Source organism: Bos grunniens, chromosome 1, assembly GCF_055505025.1.
Source record: "Bos grunniens cultivar Pamir isolate PY7600 chromosome 1, Bosgru_T2T1.0, whole genome shotgun sequence".
Lineage (NCBI taxonomy): Eukaryota > Metazoa > Chordata > Mammalia > Artiodactyla > Bovidae > Bos > Bos grunniens.
Genome location: NC_141165.1, coordinates 27,492,486 through 27,514,431, shown reverse-complemented (window position 1 = coordinate 27,514,431; position 21,946 = coordinate 27,492,486). Strand labels below are relative to the sequence as shown.

The window sequence follows — 21,946 nt, the reverse complement described above, 5'->3', positions numbered from 1 at the left end:
AAAATGAGAATTCTATAAGAAATCTAAATTCAAAATTAAGATACAGAAATCATTGTCTTTCATATCACAGGGAAGCTGAAAAAAAAAGTATTTGGTTAAAAAAAAACCCTGTATTTAGCTTCAGCTTCAGCCTCACCCTTTAAAATGCCAAATAACTACTGCAATAACAGTTTTGTCTTAAAAACTCCTTAAAAAGTAAAAGATTAATAATACTGTGACAACACAGGCCATCATAAAATATTAAATCACTGGGACAGCATCAATTGTTATTCAGTCGCTCAACCGTGTCTGACTCTTTGCAACTCACAGACTGCAGCACGAAAGGCTTCCCGGTCCTTCACCATCTCCCAGAGCTTGCTCAAACCCATGTCCATTGAGTCAATGATGCCATCCAACCATCTCATCCTCTGTCATCTCCTTCCCCTGCTGCCCTCAATCTTTCCCAGCATCAGGGTCTTTTCCAATGAGTTGGCTCTTCACATCAGGTGGCTGAAGTATTGGAGTTTCAGCTTCAGCATCAGTCCTTTCAATGAATATTTAGGGTTGATTTCCTTTAGGATTGACTGGTTTGATCTCCTTGTTATCCAAGCATCACTAATCCAACAGAATTCATCACTGTGACACACTCAGAAAGCACAGCATAATATGCCAGGATTACTGTGAGTTAAGCACAGAGTGAGTGGATCGCTACCTTATTCTGCTACAGGCGAAGACAAAAGTGTTGCTGTACAAGAAATGTTTGAAGCTGCCTTTTCTTATACAACATTTTCATACAAAAGCCTGTATTGCATGTTGGAAAAGGGCTCTCCAATAAAAGATAGAAGAGATAATGTATGTTGTGGATGACAATACCAAATAGCAGTAAGCTCTAACATTTTGCAGAAAAAGACCCACAATACTTGGCCATTCCAGGAAGAAAACATCCGATGTCATGTTTGTACATACACAGAAAAGGATCTTGACATAATAAACACTGAATTGGGCTGTGGTGGGGATTTTCTAAAATATGTATTCAGGTATTATTCCTAAAGTAAATAAAATAAATGAGAATTTTTAAAAGCTACTTAACGTATTTTGTGCTTCCCTGGTGGCTCAGATGTTAAAGCAACTGTCTGCAATGCAGGAGACCTGGGTTCAATCCCTGGGTCGGGAAGATTCCCTGGAGAAGGAAATGGCAACCCACTTCAGTACTCTTGCCTGGAAAATCCCATGGACGGAGGAGCCTGGTAGGCTACAGCCCATGGGGTCGCAGAGTCGGACACGACTGAGCAACTTCACTATGTATTCTAGGGGGACAACAGGATGGCCCTCATTAGAGGGAGGAAAGTGAAAGTGTTAATCTCTCAATCATGTCTGACTCTTTGCGACCCATGGACGTAGCCCACCCAGGCTCCTCTGTCCATGGGATTTTCTGAGCCACCAGGAAAGCCCTCATTAGAGGGAGGATCTGCAGGGAACCAGAATTTATTTGCTAATTCCTCCCTCACAGTTGTTCAATCAGTTCACGTTGATTGGATAGACAGTAATGACTGACCCAAGAAAAGCCAATGAGTGGGCCTGATAAATCATTCTGACAGTCTCTGTGCATCTTAGAGTAAAGAAAAATAAGGCAAAATTAAAGATTTTGTGATTTTCTAATCTGGTGCCCAGCGAGCCATTCTTGAATTATATAGATGTTATGCCACGAAAAAACCTGAAAAATTACTTTCTAACAGATCAGACCCCTTTTTAGAATGATGATGATGACAACGATATTTTTTTTTTACCATTCACTGAATGTTGGCTACTTGCCAGGCACTGTTTAAGATGCTGAGAATACAGCTATAGTGTCACATGAGAATAGACAGATTATAATCATGATAACGAGTGAATAGTTACTATTCTCTGGTGGCTCAGACACTAAAGAATCTGCCTGCAACATAAGAGACCCAGGTTCAATCCCCAGGTCCAGAAGATCCCCTGGAGCAGGAAATGGCCTTCCTTGAAAAAGCAAGGAAATACTTGCTTTTCCAAGTATTCTTGCTTGGAAAATCCCATGGACAGAGGAGCCTAGTGGGCTACAGTCCATGGGGTTGCAAAGAGTCAGACATGACTGAGTGACTAACACTTTCACTTTCACTTGGCACTTACCCTATTCCAAGAACATTTTATATACATTATCTCACAACCCTTCTGCACACTAGATAGCATTCTGTCCACTTCATGTGTAGGAAACTGAGATCAGAGAAGGTGAAATGACTGGTCCATAATCACCCACTTAGAAAGGGGCTGACCATGGAAATTACTTGGCAATCCAGTTGTTAGAATGCTGCGCTTCCACTGCAGGGGTCTTGGGATTGATCCCTGGTCCAGGAACTAAGATTCTGACAAGCTGAGTTACACAGCCAATTAAAAGAAAGAAAGAGACTGATCAGAAGAGAAAATCAGGTCCCTCTACGCCGGGCCCCCAGTAACTGCCTTTATCTCAGGACAGGACCACGTTCCCTTGGAAGGGGAGCTCACAGTGACAATTCATAGGGCCCAGAACAATGATGAGCCCAAATGTGAAACTACTGAGGTCAGGAGAGTAGTGGACAAGGCAGAGACAGGAGCCACCTCATTCAGGGCTCCAATACCAGTTATGCCAAGAGTTGTGAGCCACACCTGGTATCCTGGCCAGGTTTTGGCTCTTCCATCCATCCCTTAAAACATAGCATGTCCACACTCATTGTCCTGAAAATAGAGCTCCCATTGAACTATCCTTGACCATGGGATGTCCAAGCATCAGCAACAGAACTCCAACAAGGTCTGGTCGGGAGTGCCCCAAAAGCAGTGTTCAGCCCTGCATGTTCCCTCAGCAACATTCCTGATCTATACAGGGAATTTCTTAGCCCACAGGCAAGACACTGGAATGCAACCATGAGAGTGGATGCAGGAAGGAGTATCAGGGAAACCACTGAAGGCAGGCCCAGGAAGGTTGAATTTCCTTCTTGACTTTGTCACCAACAGGCTGGGACATGACCTCAACCATACACTGCCCTGTTCCTGAACCCCTCATATGCTGAGTGAAAATAAGTTCCATCATCTTAAGTTCGGGCCCCAAACAGAATCATTGTGGAGCTGCTTAAGGAGAATTCCTATGCGCATGGCTCTCGGAAGTCTGATCAGTGGTTCTGGGATGTGGCATAGAATCTGCATTTTACACTAACTGGCCAGAGAAGGTCAGTGTCTGCCAATTCACAAATCACTAGCTTGAATGTCCATCAAAGGAAGCTTGATTTTAATGGAATTCTGTATGAGGGAATATGATGCGGCCCTAAAAATGAGACCATAAAAGCTATTTTGTAAAAAGGGACAAAGTGAGCAATCATGTGGTGAAAGAGAAAGTGAAGTCACTCAGTCGTGTCCAACTCTGCGTGGACTGTAGCCTACCAGGCTCCTCTCTCTATGGGATTCTCCAGGCAAGAATACTGGAGTGGGTTGCCATTTCCTTTTCCAGGAGATCTTCCCAACCCAGGGATCGAACCCAAGTCTCCTGCATTGCAGGCAGACGCTTTAACCTCTGAGCCACCAGGAAAGCCCTAAATGCACCTTTAAAGTGACACCCAGATTAAAGGCGCTGCCGCCTGCATCACCTGGAGGGGAGCCTGATGGGTCGGAGGATCCTCTGCTACTTCCGGGCTCCTGGCCAATTGGTTCTTCCTTTGGGATGACAGTTGAGCCGCAACAGATACACCTCTGAGTGTAGTGTACGTCAAATTCGATACACTAAACTCTTGGTTTAGTGACGGAAGTATAACAATGACCATCATGCTAAACTGATACATACATAAGTTGACCATGCAGCAGTTGATATTAGGACAATCAATTCTAACATCTCTTTCCCTTCCAACACACCTGCAAGGATCTGACAATCATTAACAACAGACAAAGGCTTAAGGATGCCATCCAAAAACTCACCTCACTATTGGACCAAAAGAAGATAAGAGGTCACTACCAGGGCGACGTCTCAGGGGATGAAGGAACTACATTTCAGGGTCCTGGTGCAGCGTTCCAATGGTGGGACTTCAAATGTAATCGGTTTTCCGGTTAAGGTTTTCCTCATCTGAGGTCAACAAGAGGAAAGCCAAGGACTTCACCCAGGAGTGGCACGATTGCTCCGCCCCCTTCAGGCCTATAAAAGCATCTACACTGAACTACCCACCAGGGTCAGGACTCTAGGGCTTCCCAGACTACTCCATTTCTGTAGGCGGAGCCTAGGAAGGGGCGGGGCTTAGCGTGCGGCTGCTTAGCGTGCGGCTGCTTAGCGTGCGGCTGCTTAGCGTGCGGCTGCTTAGCGTGCGGCTGCTTAGCGTGCGGCTGCTTAGCGTGCGGCTGCTTAGCGTGCGGCTGCTTAGCGTGCGGCTGCTTAGCGTGCGGCTGCTTAGCGTGCGGCTGCTTAGCGACTCTGGTTCCGCCCGCTTCACTCACGGGATCCTTGGCCTACTCCTCTGCAAACCCGTCCACGTGAGGAGCTGAAGCTTCAAACTCGCAAGACTGAACGCAGCAGCTCCCCTAGAAGCCACGACTGAGTGACTCCCCAGAGGCAACCCCAAAGTTCGAAGACTCGTCCTGCGTTCCTGCGCCCCAGCGCCCCTCGTCGGCCTCACCTGTCAAGCCGACCTTTCACTGCCTGCAGGACCCAGCCCTCTGTCGCCTTCTGCCAGGTCCCAGGCCCGCGGCGACATTCACATGATGGGCTGCCGACCGCGCAGCCCCACCGCCTACCCTGAGGACACGTGGGAACAGCAGGACGGAGGACCCGGCCCTGCCAAGCGCCGCCGAACCGAGGAGCCCGCCCTCCCCAAGTCCGAGTCTGAGGCGGAGCCCAGCCTGCATAACCTGACCTGGTCCCCGACAGCGGGCACTCTCATTTTCGTGGCTGTCCTGCCGACGGGATGTGCTCTGCACGTGCTTCTGGACGACGTCGAACTGCTGCTGGAGCCCGAGCCAACGTCTGTGTGGCAAGTGTGTTTCGGAGGTCGCATCCTCATGCTGGTCCCCGAGGCCCTCCTGGGCTCGGGTGTGGAAGGGCCGTGGGGGCAAGGCCTAGAACCGGGCGCTGTCCTGAGCCCTCCCGGAGAGTACGTGGCCCTGGAGCCGGGACTCTCCTGTGCCGCTGTCCCAGAGATCGCCTGCCAGGGAGAGGCCAGCAAGGAGGACGCGAATGCTGACGCTGACTTCCTGCTGGGCGGGATGGATGCTGCCTCAGTCCCAGTCGCTGGGCTCCGCTCTTCTGCTGGAAGTTTGACTCACTTTGACCTGTTCGACCTAGTCTCAGAGCTCTCCTCTCGGGCCTCCAATCCTAGTCCAGAGAGAGGCTCTCCTCAGCACGACGACAACCTGGACTTGCACCTTCTGGAGCCCTTTCCTGACTCACCACTCCAACCTCTACCTCCTTCTCCAAGTCCAGGTCCCCAAGAGCGCCCCTGTCGCCCAACTGGTCCTCCTTGCAAGGCCCGGAGATGCCTGTTCCCTGAATCCACTGCCTCCCACAATTCCTGGACTCCTGAGCGGGCACCAGGACAGAATCTTCCGATGTTGGTTGTGTATATATTGAACACACCAAAAGAAGCACACGAATAGGTCCTTTTTGGATGCAGGCTGCATTGCAGAATTTTGATCAGTGGCTGCCTGAACACCTGAAAGGAAGCTCACCTGGGCAAAGAAAATCCACTTGAAATGCAGCATTCTTTCAGCCAGCCAGACTGCTGGTAGGTTTTCTCTAAAGAGGTTACCCTTAAGCAGATCTGTTGTTGTTTTTGTTTGTTTGTTTGCTGTTGTTTTGGACTCCGTGCAACTCTGTGGACTGTAGCCCTCCAAGATCCTCTGCCCATGTGATTTCCCAGGCAAGAATACTGGAATAGGTTGTCGTTTACTTCTCCGGGGCATCTTCCTGACCCAGGGATGGAAGCTGCCTCTCCTGCATTGCAGGCAGATTCTTTACCACTGAGCCGCTGGGGAAGCCTAAGCAGCTCTACCCCCTTCCCATTTGCTTCAAACATAAGCAAAAGCACTTTTCTCTAAAAAGCTATCCTTTCCCAGATACCCTACCACTGGCCCCTTTCCCTATTGTGCCCCACCCCACTCAACAGAAGAATTGCTCATTTCTGTTCTTTACACGGTTTTGGTCCTAGTGTCTGTCCATGCTAGTTTACAACACCTCTACCCAGCTGGGACTTTTTTGGATGGAAGGTCTAGCCCCTTTAGGGGAATCTAGTCAGTAGTTTTATGTGGACAAATATTTGTTGAATACAAAACATAGAATGGGGAACAATGATTATGGCCCCTCCTCTTTTGAATGACTAGGTTGGCAGATGGTTTAATTCTATTGCTGGGTTTTCCCAAAAGAACCAACAGATTTCTGTTCTTCTTATATGCTTTTAATGTTATATAATTTTCTTGCCCCAGGAAAGTTTGTAATTCTAAAGATTTTGTGTTTTTATACTTATAAGCTCCAAAATATGTTTTTATATTGCTACTAACATATAGAAATATTTTTGCTTAAATTGTCTGACAACCAGAAAATTACTTAATTTCTGTAATCACTTATCTATAGATTCTCTTGCTTGACTAATAAAATTATTTCCAAATAATGAGTATGTCTCCTTTTTTTTTTTTTTTTGACAAGCCTCTTACATCTTATTTTTCCATAATCCTTTCATTGGATATTACCTCAAATCCAGGTTGTCTGGTGTAGTTAATAGTGTCACCCCTTTTTTTGAAATACAGTTAGTTAGTGAAAGTGGTTTCAGTCATGTCCGACTCTTTGTGACCCCGTGGACTATACAGTCCATGGAATTCTCCAGGCCAGAATACTGGAGTGGGTAGCCTTTCCCTTCTTCAGGGATCTTCCCAACCCAGGGATAAGACCCAGGTCCCCTGCATTGCAGGGGTTTCTGTACCAGCTGAACCACAAGGGAAGCCCAAGAATACTGGAGTAGGTAGCCTATCCCTTCTCCAGCAGATCTTCCTGACCCAGGAATTGAACTGGGTCTCCTGCATTGCAGGCAGATTCTTTACCAACTGAGCTATAACCTGCCTTTTGAAGTATAGTTAACAAGTGTATTTTATTAAGTTTTGGGTGCACAATAACATAATTCAATATTATTGGATTATATTCAAGGTATTCAAGGTAAAGTAACTACAAAAAAATGAGTATATTTTCTTCTGCTGTACAATATGTTCTTGTTCCTTATTTACTTTATATATAGTAATTTTAATCTCTTAATCCCCTACCCTATCTTGATCCTCCCTCCTTCCCTCTCCTGAGTGACAACCACAGCTTTGTTCTCATCATATAAAAATCTTTTCTGTTTTGTTATATGCACTAATTTGTTTTATTTTTTAGATTCTATGCATGAGTGATAACATAAGAGTATATGTCTTTCTCTGAGTAATTTTATAAACCAGAATACACTCTAGGACCATCCATGTTGTTGCAAAGAGTAGATATTCATTCTCATCAAACTAGCATCTATTTGGACATACTTTGCAGTGGTCAATAAAACCAGATGAGGTTCTCTGGATTTTCTTTTGCCCTGAAAGTTTGGCTTCAATCCAGGAAGAGGGTTCTCTTTGGTGTCAGGTGGTGGAGGCAGTGGAATCTACATTCAGAGAAGTCATGTCGAGGCCTAAGTTATGAGATGCACAAACACCACATTTACCCGTGATTGCCAGCTCTTATGGGGTAGTTGAAGTGTAGAGCTTCTACTCTTCCAAGAAAGATGCCTGCTTCTTCCACGTCACCTCATTCGACTCCTCATTCTTGTGCCTGTCTCTTTAAATGGCGTAACTTGACTAAGGATTTGACTGGAACAAAACTGTTCACTGGAGAGGCTCCTTCGATAAGAAGGGGAAAAGATTTCTCAGTTTCAATGGGCAGTGTGTTTTGATTTGGTATAAAGAGTCTTCCACACAAAACTGAATCAAAAGCTGCTTCATTATTATAAGACACTAATGAAAGAAATCAAAGATGACATAAACAGATGGAGAGATATTCCATGTTCCTGGGTAGGAAGAATCAAAATCATGAAAATGACTATACTACCAAATGCAATCTACACACTCAATGCAATCCCTATGAAATTACCAATGGCATTTTTCACAGAACTAGAACAAAAAATTTCACAGTTCATATGGAAACACAAAAGACCCCAAATAGCCAAAGCACTCTTGAGAAAGAATGGAGCTGGAGGTATCAACCTTCCTGACTTCAGATTATACTACAAAGTTACAGTCATCAAGACAGTATGGTACTGGCACAAAAACAGAAATATAAACCAATGGAACAAGATAGAAAGTCCAGAAATAAACCCATGCACCTATGCATACCTTATTCTTGACAAAGAAGCCAAGAATATACAATGGGGCAAATACAGCCTCTTCAATAAATGGTGCTGGGAAAACTGGAAAGCTACATGTAAAAAAAAATGAAATTAGAACACTGCCTAACACCATACACATAAATAAACTCAAAATGGATTAAAGACCTAAATGTAAGACCAGAAACTATAAAACTCTTAGAGGAAAACATAGGCAGAACACTCGATGACATAAATCAAAGCAAGATCCTCTATGACCCACCTCCCAGAGTAACAGAAACAAAAACAAAAGTAAGCAAGTGGGACCTGATTAAACTTACAAGCTTTTGCACAGCAAAGGAAACTAAGCAAGGTGAAAAGACAGCCCTCAGAATGGGAGAAAATAATAGTAAATGAAACAACTGAAAAAGGATTAATTTCCTTTTAATTTCAACATAATTCCAAATATACAAGCAGCTCATACAACTCAATACCAGAAAAACAAACAACCCAATCAAAAAGTGGGAAAAAGACCTAAACAGACATTTATCCAAAGAAGACATACAGATGGATAACAAACACATGAAAAGATGCTCAACATCGCTCATTATTCAGTTCAGTTCAGTTCAGTCGCTCAATCGTGTCCGACTCTTTGCAACCCCATGAATCACAGCATGCCAGGCCTCCCTGTCCATCACCAACTCCCGGAGTTCACTCAGACTCACATCCATGGAGTCAGTGATGCCATCCAGCCATCTCATCCTCTGTCATCCCCTTCTCCTCCTGCCCCCAATCCCTCCCAGCACCAGAGTCTTTTCCAATGAGTCAACTCTTCGCGTGAGGTGGCCAAAGTACTGGAGTTTCAGCTTTAGCATCTTTCCTTCCAAAGAAATCCCAGGGTTGATCTGGGATTTCAGAATGGACTGGTTGGATCTCCTTGCAGTTCAGGGGACTCTCAAGAGTCTTCTCCAACACGACAGTTCAAAGGCATCAATCCTTCAGCTCTCAGCTTTCTTCACAGTCCAACTCTCACATCCATACATGACCACTGGAAAAACCATAGCCTTGACTAGATGGACCTTTGTTGGCAAAATAATGTCTCTGCTTTTCAATATGCTGTCTAGGTTGGTCATAACTTTCCTTGAAGGCAAAGGAAGAGCTCAAACATATAGCTGAGAGCCTTGTATATGAAGGTCTTCCCATACGCTGCCCTTGTAACACTCTCTTTCTGCAAGAAAAGAACCCAAACAGGCAAGGATATCAATTTGTTCAAAATTGTAAGGCCATTGACAAACTTCTTGATAGAAATTAACACAAATACCATCCTTTCTCCAATTCCACCTGAAACCACTTGCTTCACTCTAATGAATCTTTATTCTGCCTTTTTTCAGTGTTCCTCTAGACCAAGACCAGAGAAGGCAATGGCACCCCACTCCAGTACTCTTGCTTGGAAAATCCCATGGACGGAGGAGCCTGGTAGGCTGCAGTCCATGGGGTCGCTAAGAGTCAGACACGACTGAGCGACTTCACTTTCACCTTTCACTTTCATGCATTGGAGAAGGAAATGGCAACCCACTCCAGTGTTCTTGCCTGGAGAATTCCAGGGATGGCTGAGCCTGGCGGGCTGCCATCTATAGGGTCGCACAGAGTGGGACACGACTGAAGTGACTTAGCAGCAGCAGCAGCAGCAGCTAGACCAAGACAGTCAATACTTTTTGCCTTCACCGGGAGAGGACCACAACATACCTGAACAGTCATGCCCCTAGAGTACACTGGAGTCCCCTTCTATTTTTCCCTGGTTCTTGATCATGACTTAAAAGATTTAAATTTCCCTTGTGATTCAGTTCTTAATATAATGTGTAAGTTAATCTTCTTTGTTCAAAGAACAAGGAATCCTAAACAAAGATTTCATTGGCTTGCCCCAACCTTATCAAAAAGGAGGCATAAATTTTAAATATGTTATAATTTTGCCAAAATACAGTCTATTATTTATAGTATGACATCACAAGGGGAAAACCTTCTGTCCTGATAGAAAAAAGACAATTCAAACATATCCTAAACACCTCACCAAAGACAGTTGAGAGTATGTGTTTTTATTAATAACTGGATATTACAGACAATGGGTCCAAGTTTTAATATATTGAAAAACATCTTTATAAATTGACAAAGTCCTATAAGAAACCCTTTACTGGGGTACTCAAATGTGAAGGGGGATTTTGTAACCAGAAGAAGACTGTTTAATGGCCTCTTTCTCTAGTCATCTCTAAGTACTAAAAGTTCTTATGTCTACTCATGAATAAGCTATCTGACAAGTCTTTGAGGTTTTAACTTAACTTGATGAGAACTAACAGAAATCCATTGCTCCTAAAACCAGAAACAACTAAGATGCCTTTCATAGGCAGATGGAGAAAAATCTGTGATTATATATAATATATACATGTAATCCATATATATTATATACCTATATAGATATAACATATGTAATATTATTAACATTAAGAAAAAATGTAAATGAGTTGCCAAGCCAGGTAATAAATAATTTTAAATGCATATTGCTAAGTTACAGAAGCCAATCTGGAAAGACCACATACTGTGTGAATCCAATTAAATACATTCTGAAAAAAAGCTAAACTAAAGAGATAGTGAAAAATCAGTGGTTGTCAGGGCTTCAGAAGAAGCTAGATAAATAGGTGGAGTGCACATGATTTGTAGGGTGGGTATCTACTCTCTATGACGTTATATATAAAGGTTCATAAGGGAATTCTGCAAAATATTTAAGGAAACATAGTTCACAATCTATGGAAAAAGTTGAAGTGGGGAAAATACTTTGAAACACATTTTACAAGGTCAGCATTACCCTGATACCAAAACGAGACTGGGAGACACTAAAAAAGAGAAAATTATAGGTCAATATCACTGATAAACTATATACAAAAATCCTCCACACAATATTAGCAAACTGAATTCACCAATGCATAAAAAGGGTCTTACACCACAATCTAGTAAGATGTATTCCAGGGATTCAAGGATGAATTCATATTCAAAAATCAAGTGATGTGATACAACACATTAACAAAACAAAGGGTAAAAACTACATAGTCATCTCATATATGCATAAATAGCATTTGACAAAAGTCAACATCCATTCATGATAAAAAAAAAAAAAAAACCCTCAACAAAATGAACAAAGAGGGACTATGCATGCATGCTAAGTCGTTTCAGTTGTGTCCAACTCTTTGCGACCCCATGGACTATAGCCCACCAGGCTCTTCTGTCCAAGGGATTCTCCAGGCAGGAATATTGGAGTGGGTTACCACGTACTCCTCCAGGGGATCTTCCCAATCCAGGAATCAAACCCGAGTCTCCTGCGATTCCTATATTGCTGGCTGATTCTTTACTGCTGAGCCACCAAGGAAGCTCTAAGGGACAATGCTGCTGCTGCTAAGTCACTTCAGTCGTGTCCCACTCTGTGCGATCCCAGAGACAGCAGCCCACCAGGTTCCTCTGTCCCTGGGATTCTCCAGGCAAGAACACTGGAGTGGGTTGCCATTTCCTTCTCCAATGCATGAGAGTGAAAAGTGAAAGTGAAGTAGCTCAGTCATTTCCGACTCTTCAAGACCCCACGGATTGCAGCCCACCAGGCTCCTCTGTCCATGGGATTTTCCAGACAAGAGTACTGGAGTGGGGTGCCATTGCCTTCTCCCTAAGGAACAATACCTCACTATAATAAAGACCATGGAGAAGGCAATGGCACCCCACTCCAGTGCTCTTGCATGGAAAATCCCATGGATGGAGGAGCCTAGAAGTCTGCAGTCCATGGGGTCGCTAAGAGTCGGACACGACTGAGCAACTTCACTTTCACTTTTCACTTTCATGCATTGGAGAAGGAAATGGCAACCCACTCCAGTGTCCTTGCCTGGAGAATCCCAGGGACAGGGGAGCCTGGTGAGCTGCCGTCTATGGGGTCACACAGAGTCGGACACGACTGAAGTGACTTAGCAGCAGCAGCATAATAAAGACCATACAAGACTAAGCCACAGCTTACATCATAATCATTGGCCAAAAAAGCTTAAAACTTTTCCTCCAAGATCAGAAACAAGACGAGGATGCCCACTGCCACCATTCCTATGTAACGTAGCATGGGAAGTCCAGCAACAGCAATCAGACAAGAAAAAGAAAAGATATCCAAATTGAAAGGGAAAAAGTGAAGTTGTCATTATTTACAGATTACATGATACTATATAAAAAAAACCCTAAAGACATCAAAAAACTTTTAATAAATTCAGTAAAGTTTCAGGATATAAGATTAATATTTAGAAGTTGCCTTTCTATACACTGACAATAAACTATCAGGATTATAAATCATGAAAACAATCCCATTTAAAATTCCATCAAAAAATAAATAAAACACTTAGGAATAATTTTAGCCAAAGAGGTGAAAGACCTATACTCTGAAAATTATAACACAACGATGAAGGCAATTGAAGTCAATATAAATAAATTGAAAGCTATCATATGTTCATGGATTGGAAGAATTAATATTGTTAAAATGTCCCAACAACTCAAAACAACCTACAAGGTTATTGCAATTCTATCAGTATACACAATTTTTCACATAACTAGAAAAATAATTTAGTACTTATATGAAATCACACACACACAAAAAAAACTGGAGGTATCATGCTCTCTGACTTCAGACTACACTACAAAGCTAGAGTTATCAAAACAGTATGGCACTGGCAGAAAAACAGATAAGTTGACCAATGGAGCAGAATAGAAGGCTGAGAAATAAACTTTTGCACACATGGTCAATTAACCTACAGTGAAGGAAGCAAGAACATACAATGAGGTCAACAAAAGTTATTGGGATAATTGGAAACTTACACATAAAAGAACAAAATTAGAACAGTGTCACACACACAACATTTTTACATACTCCCTTCCAAATTTTGAACCAGTTCATTCTTCCATGTCCAGTTCTAACTGTTGCTTCTTGACCTACACACAGGTTTCTCAGGAGACAAATAAGGTGGTCTGGTATTCCCATCTCTAAGAATTTTCCACAGTTTGTTGTGAGCCACACAGTCAAAGGCATTAGCATAGTCAATGAAGCAGAAGTAGATATTCTTGTCGAATTCTCTTGCTTTTTCTCTGATCCAACGGATGTTGGCAATTTGATCTCTGGTTCCTCTGCCTTTTCTAAATCCAGCTTGAACATCTGGAAGTTCTTGGTTCATGTACTGTTGAAGCCTAGCTTGGAGAATTTTGAGCATTACTTTGCTAGCATGTGAGATGAGTGCAATTGTGTGGTAGTTTGAACATTCTTTGGCATTGTCTTTCTCTGGGATTGGAATGAAAACTGACCTTTTCCAGACCTGTGACCACTGCTGAGTTTTCCAAATTTGCTGGTATATCAAGTGCAGCACTTTGTTACAGTATCAAATCAGTATGGTACTGGAATAATAAAGATAGATAATTGATTAGAATACATAGTCCAGAAACAAACTCTTGTATATATTGTACAATGAAATTCAGCAAGTCTACCCAATGGGGAAATGATAATCTTTTCAAACAATTTTGTTGGGCAGAGGGGTTTTGAGATAGGTAAAGGGGATTAAGCAGTACAAACATCTCCAGTTATAAAATAAACAAGCCATGGGGATACAATATACACCATAAAGAATATGATCAATAATATTGTAATAAAAATGTTGTATAGAAACAGATGATTGCCAGACTTATCATAGTGATTATTTCATTAAGTATGCAAATTTCATATCACTATTTAGTGCATCTGAAATAAACATAATATTGTCCTTCAATTATATTTCAATAAAAAATTTTTGTTATTGGAAAAAATTGGATATCCACGTGCAAAATAATAAGTGAAACTGAACCCTTATCTTACACCTTATGTAAAAATTAACCCAAAATGAGGTCAAATATCTAAACATAAGACTTAAAACTATAAAGCTCTTACATGAAAGCAAAAGGGGAAAGCTTCATTATATTGAAGTGAAAGTGATAGTTGCTCAGTTGTGTCCAACTCTTTGCAATCCTATGGACTGTAGCCTGCCAGGCTCCTCTGTCCATGGGATTTTGCAGGCAAGGATAGTGGAGTGGGTGGCCATTTTCTTCTCCAGGGTATCTTCCCAACCCTGGAGATTGAACCTGGGTCTCCTGCATTGCAGACAATTCCTTACCATCTGAGCCACTAGGGAAACCCTCATTATAATGAGCTCGGCATTTGTTTCTTCAATATGACACCAAAAGACAGAAAACAAAAGTAAAATAGATAAATTGGACTACATGAAAAAAATTTTTAAATGATACAATTAATAGACTGAAAAACAACCTATAGAATAGGAAAATATTTGCATATCTTCTATGTGGTTAATATCTAGAATACATTAAGAACTACAACTCAACAGGAAAAAAATACCTGACATTTAAATGGGCAAAAGTCTTGATAGTCATTTCTCCAAGGAAAATATACAAATATTTGTAAACATACAGGAAGCATATGAAAAAGGTGTTCAACATCACTGCTGCTGCTGCTGCTAAGTTGCTTCAGTCGTGTCCGACTCTGTGCGATCCCATACACGGCAGCCCACCAGGCTCCCCCATCACTGGGATTCTCTAGGCAAGAACACTGGAGTGGGTTGCCATTTCCTTCTCCAACACATGAAAGTGAAAAGTGAAAGTAAAGTCGCTCAGTCATGTCTGACTCTTAGTGACCCCATGGACTGCAGCCTACCAGGCTCCTCCGTCCATGGGATTTTCCAGGCAAGAGTACTGGAGTGGGGTGCCATTAGCAAAATACAGACTACCATGAGATGTCACCTTAGAAGGTTTGTTATTTAAAAAAAAAAAAAAAAAGAAGAAGAAGAAAAGAAAAAAACCAAGTGTTTGGCAAGCATGTGGAAAATTTAAGATTATTGTACATTGTTGGTCAGTATGAAAATGGTACAGCCATTATAGGAAATAGTTTGTCAATTCTTCAACAAATTAAAAATAGAACTACTGTATAATCCAGGAATTCCACTTCTGACTATATACCCAAAAGAATAAAAAACAGGACCTCAAAGAGATATTTATACACTCCTGTTGGTAGCAACATTATTCACAAAAAACAAAGGTGGAAGCAGCCCAAATGTCCATAGAAGGATGAATTGACTTTAAAAAAATGTAGATGCATACAATAGATCATTCGTCCTTAAAAAGGAAGGAAATTCTGACACATACCATAACATGGATGAATATTGAGAACATTATGCTAAGTGAAATAAACCAGTTACAAAAAATAAACACTGTATAATTTTACTTATATGAAGTATCCAGAGTAGTCAAATTCACAGAAACAAAAGTAGAATGGTGGTTTCCAGGGGCTGGAGAGAGGAGGCAACGGGGAATTGTTCTAAAAGTACAGACTATTCATTTTGCAACATAAAAAATTTGTGGAGACTGGTTACATAACAAGGTAAATATACTTAGGACTACTAAACTGTACACTTAAAATGGGTAGGGTGGTAAATTTTAAGTTATGTGCCTTTTATCTAAACGTAAGACCAGAAACCATAAAACTCCTAGAGGAAAACATAGGCAAAACACTCTCTGACATAAATCACAGTAGGATCCTCTATGACCCACCTCCCAGAGTAATGGAAAGAAAAGCAAAAATAAACAAATGGGACCTAATTAAACTTAAAAGCTTTTGCACAATGAAGGAAACCATAAGCAAGGTGAAAAGACAGCCTTCAGAACGGGAGAAAATAATAGCAAACAAAGAAGCTGACAAATAATTAATCTCAAAAATATACAAGCAACTCCTGAAGCTCAATTCCAGAAAAATAAGCGACCCAATCAAAAAATGAGCCAAAGAACTAAACAGATATTTCTCCAAAGAAGATATACAGATGGCTAACACACACATGAAAAGATGTTCAACATCATTCATTATCATAGAAATGCAAATCAAAATCACAATGAGGTACCATCTCACGCTGGTCAGAATGGCTGCTATCCAAAAGTCCACAAACAATAAATGCTGGAAAGGGTGTAGAGAAAAGGGAACCTTCTTACACTGTTGGTGGGAATGCAAACTAGTACAGCCACTATGGAGAACAGTAGGGAGATTCCTTAAAAAACTGGAAATAGAACTGCCATATGACCCAGCAATCCCACTGATGGGCATACACACTGAGGAAACCAGAATTGAAAGAGACACGTGTACCCCAATGTTCATTGCAGCACTGTCTATAATAGCCAGGACATGGAAGCAACCTAGATGTCCATCAACAGACGAATGGATAAGAAAGGTGTGGTACATATACACAATGGAATATTACTCAGCCATTAAAAAGAATACATTTGAATCAGTTCTAATAAGGTGGATGAAACTGGAGCCTATTATACAGAGTGAAGTAAGCCAGAAAGAAAAACAGCAATATAGTATACTAATGCATATATATGGAACTTAGAAGATGGTAACGATGACCCTATATGCAAGATATTCTATCAGTACTCTATACAGCCTTCTACCTGAGCTAAAATCAGTCCAGACAGCAGAAGTTATTGTACTTACTATAGCTTGTCAACCAATCAGACCAGAAATTAAGTATATAGTAGGTATGCTTTTGGTGTAGTATGTGACTATGGGCTGCTTTGGAAACAGATGTAGAGAACAGTCTTTTGGACTCTGTGGGAGAAGGCAAGGGTGGGATGGTTTGAGAGAAAAGCATTGAAATATGTATATTACCATATGTGAAACAGATCACCAGTCCAGGTTCAATGCATGAGACATGGTGCTCAGGGCTGGTGCACTGGGATGACCCAGAGGGATGGGATGGGGAGGGAGGTGGGAGGGGGGTTCAGGATGGGGAACACAGGTACACCCATGGCTTATTCATGTCAATGTATGACAAAACCCACTACAATATTGTAAAGTAATTAGCCTCCAATTAAAATAAATTAATTAAAAAAAAAGAATTTGGGACTTAAAAAAAAGTTATGTGTCTTTTGTGTTGTGTTTATGTTATGTATATTACCACAATTTTATTTAAAACACATCTGAGGTTATTTCCAAGTCATATGTAATCTGTCAAAAACATGGTCCTGTAAAAACTATAAAAATGGAGAATTGGAGATAAGATTCTTAAATTCATGGGCTTTCCAGTTACCAGTCCACAGGAGGATAAGTAATGTGTCCCCAAGGAAGTGGAAAGTATGGCTTCAAAAGTTCCAGCAGGAGTACAACTGGCCAAGGGACACTTTCTTAAAGTGTTGCTAATGTTTATTTAAGGATACCATTGGTTAACCTCTCTATGAGGTTAAGCCTGGTAAGTATAGTTTTTGAGTAAGAGACAATGCCTTACAGAACTCTTTTATGATAGTTACATGCCTTGGTCACTGGTATGTTCCAAGTTGGAAACACAGTATCAAGTAGCTTTTTAGCAACTGAAAAGACTGTAGATGTTCAACCTGGAAATGATTTACCCGATCCTACAGTAATCAAAACAGTATGGTACTTGCATAAAAACCAGCATATAGACAAAAGGAAGAGAATAGATAATTCAGCAATAAACCCACACATTTATAGTCAACTGATCTTCAACAAGGGTGCAAAGAATACCCGATAGTCTTTTGCCTCATTGATAAAGTTTTATTCCTAAGTATTTTATTCTTTTTGATGTTATTGTAATGAGTTGGGTTTTTTAACAATATTTCCCCACTAATGCTGATTTAATATAGTAACCCATTTGTCTATATCATTATGAGTAGTTTCTTTATAAAATTAGTTATACATATTTGAAATCACTTTGTTCCATCTCTCTTGAGAGCACCACAGATTATTCCAATGAAAGGTACCTGATTTTTTTTTTCATTTTTCCTTTTTAGAGACCAATAGTTAATATGATAGGCTGCTTTGAATTCCTCCAGAGATTTCACAGAAACTTAATTTTGGGTAAGGTACTTGTTTGGCATATTGATCTGCTAGAGTATCTCCCTTAGCTGCCATATTGTTTCTCTCTAGATGGGGTTCAGCCTTTCCTGTAGCTACCTCAAGGAAGTGGAACTTCATCTAAAAGGTCCTTAACTTGTCCACTTTTGAGAGGATACTGGCAGAGGCAAGAAACTCCCTTTGTTTCCAAAGCAGCCCATAGTCACTTACTACACCAAAAGCATACCTGCTATATACTTAATTTCTGGTCTGATTGGTTGACAAGCTATAGTAAGTACAATAACTTCTGCTGTCTGGACTGATTTTACCTCAGGTAGAAGGCTGTATAGAGTACTGATAGAATATCTTGCTTGATAACCTCCAGTTTTAGTTTTCAGGTATGATCCATCAACAGTATTAGGTCAGTATCTCAGGAGGTTGTTGTTGTTCAGTCATTCAGTCGTGTCCTACTCTTTGTGACTCCATGGACTACACAGCATGCCAAGCTTCCCTGTCCTTCACCATCTCCCAGACCTTGCTCAAATTATGTCCATTGAATCGGTGATGCCATCCAACTATCTCACCTCCTGTAATCCCCTTCTCCTCCTGTCTTCAATCTTTCCCAGCATCAGGGTCTTTTTCCGTGAATTGGCTCTTCACATCAGGTGGCCAAAGTATTGGAGCTTCAGCTTCATTATCAGTCCTTCCAATGAATATTCAGGACTGACTTCCTTTAGGATTGACTGGTTTTATCTCTTTGCAGTCCAAGGGACTCCCAAGAGTCTTCTCCAACGCCATAGCTCAAAAGCATCAGTTCTTGGGTGCTCAAACTTCTTTATGGTCCAACTCTCACATCCACACATGACTACTGAAAAAACCATAGCTTTGACTAGAGGAACCTTTGTTGGTAAAGTAATGTCTCTGCTTTTTAATATGCTGTCTAGGTTGGTCATAGCTTTTCTTCCAAGGAGCAAGCATCTTCTAATTTCATGCCTTCAGTCCCCATCTGCAGTGATTTTGCAGCCCAAGAAAATAAAGTTTGTCATTGTTTCCATTGTTGCCCCATCTATTTGCCATGAAGTGATGGGACCAGATGTCATGATCTTCGCTTTTTGAATGTTGAATTTTTAAGCCAGTTTTTTCACTCTTCTCTTTCACCTTCATCAAGAGGCTCTTTAGTCTCAGGAGGAGTCTCTAATAAATCTGAGTGAGGTACAGAGATTTTCCTAACTAAAGTAAGACAACCATGAGGTTCCCCCTTCTTTTGATAGTGCAGGGAGAGTGGCTGGATTAAGAGTGTTGCAGTAAAGAATAGTAATGGGACAGGGTGAGAGTGATAGTATCTCAAAAGATATTAATTGGCTGATTGAAAGTGTCTGCTTTGTCATTAGTAATGTCTGTACTGAGTGAGGAGCCATGAAATCAAAAGAGGAGGCCAGAACTTATTCACCCTGGAGAAGGAAGTGGCAACCCACTCCAGTATTCTTGCCTGGAGAATCCCATGGACGGAGGAGTCTGGTGGTCTAGAGTCCATGGGGTCGCAAAGAGAGAACTTATTCAGCAGAAATATCAACAAATTTGTGTTTGTTTTGGGGTTTTTTATTTTAATTGGAAGATAATTACTTTACAATATTGTGATGGCTTTTGCCATACATTAACATGAGTCAGCCATAGGCACACATATGTTCCCTCCCTCCTGAAACCCCCTCTTACCTCCCTCCCCACCCCATCCCTCCAGATTGTTGCAGAGCACTGGTTTTGGGTGGTAATAGCTATTACTCTATGATAAGTGGGATAAACCTTTCCAACAGGGTCAAGAGTGAGAATATAGTTAGTGACTTTAAGGTTGATTGTTTTCAGAGGTTCAGTTCAGTTCAGGTCAGTTCAGTCGCTCAATCGTGTCCAACTCTTTGCGACCCCATGAATTGCAGCACGCCAGGCCTCCCTGTCCATCACCAACTCCCGGAGTTCACTCAAACTCACGTCCATCAAGTCAGTGATGCTATCCAGCCATCTCATCCTCTGTCGTCCCCTTTTCCTCTTGCCCCCAATCCCTCCCAGCATCAGAGTCTTTTCCAATGAGTCAACTCTTCACATGAGGTGGCCAAGGTACTGGAGTTTCAGCTTTAGCATCATTCCTTCCAAAGAAATCCCAGGGCTGATCTTTAGAATGGACTGGTTGGATCTCCTTGCAGTCCAAGGGACTCTCAAGAGTCTTCTCCAATACCACAGTTCAAAAGCATCAATTCTTCAGCGCTCAGCTTTCTTCACAGTCCAACTCTCACATCCATACATGACCACTGGGAAAACCATAGGTCCTTGACTAGACGGACCTTTGGTGGCAAAGTAATGTCTCTGCTTTTGAATATGCTATCTAGGTTGGTCATAACTTTCCTTCCAAGGAGTAAGCGTCTTCTAATTTCATGGCTGCAGTCACCATCTGCAGTGATTTTGGAGCCCAAAAAATAAAGTCTGACACTGTTTCCACTGTTTCCCCATCTATTTCCCATGAAGCGATGGGACCAGATGCCATGATCTTCGTTTTCTGAATGTTGAGCTTTAAGCCAACTTTTTCACTCTCCTCTTTCACTTTCATCAAAAGGCTTTTTAGTTCCTCTTCACTTTCTTTTTTTTTTTTAAGGCTTAAAATGTATTTTAATAAGTTCATGTTGCATTATTCATTTCTCAGAAAAACTTCAAAGGTATTAGGGACAAATCAAACATGGTACACCAATAAAAAATGCACAGCATAACTACCTAAGATAGGCAAAGCTAAGAGCTACCGTCTGACACTCAGCATACAGCAACCCTGTTCTCAAGATTGTACTAGGCCTATCAAGAAAGCTGTGAATGGCAACATCACAGACACAAAAGGGCCATTTCTGGGTTGTCCTTACCCAAGAAAAAGATGGAGGCAAGTTTAACACAAGATTTTTTAAAGATACACTAAATGAAAATCTCTAAGAGAAAATGTCTTCCTTGGGACATGAAAGGGTAATATATGGGACATAACAGAACCGTATGTATGTTGTCTGTGACCTCTGTGGACATGTGCCTGAATTCCCACCTGGGAGTGATTGGAACAGTGGGGCCAAGGTCATTGGGGGATGTTTGGTTTTCGTGGTATATGTGGCAGGATCTCTGGGGTGAGACAGTGCACTAAGTCGTGTCCGACTCTTGCGACCCCATGGACTGTAGCCTGCCAGGCTCCTCTGTCTATGGGATTCTCCAGGCAAGAATATTGGAGTGGGTTGCCATTTCCTTCTCCAGGGGATCTTCCCAACCCAGGAATCGAACCCAGGTCTCCAGCACTGCAGGGAGATTCTTTACCGACTGGGGTGGCGGGGGGGGGGGGGGGGGGGTAAGAACAAGAAAGCAAATAGAACAGGGTGGACAAAGAGTGGAATAATTAAGATTAATGGGGGCTCTAACTGGATCCATTTTGCCATGGCTCCCTGGCCCTCGCAGGCTCTCAACAATCACATGAGATTTTAGGAATGCACCACACAGAATTGATTAGTGAAAGGATATACCACATAGAACTGATTTGTTAAATATCACCCCTCCCTTACCCTCTGCCTCCAACATACTCCCTAGAGTACTACAGGCAGGGAAGACCTAAACTATTGGGAGGAATCCCAAACACTTTTCCAGAGTAGAATTCGGCTAAGTCCAAAAAGGGTCC

The 21,946-nt window shown here is 41.8% G+C and overlaps 1 protein-coding gene across 1 annotated transcript; it reads left to right on the top strand.

Moving 5' to 3' along the window:
• Positions 1 to 3,968: 3,968 nt before the first annotated feature.
• On the top strand, positions 3,969 to 6,617 carry LOC147379186 (proline-rich protein 23C-like). The gene has a single exon (XM_086368022.1). The coding sequence runs from the start codon at positions 4,711 to 4,713 to the stop codon at positions 5,602 to 5,604; it is 894 nt and encodes a 297-aa protein (XP_086224148.1). The 5' UTR covers positions 3,969 to 4,710; the 3' UTR covers positions 5,605 to 6,617.
• Positions 6,618 to 21,946: the final 15,329 nt, after the last annotated feature.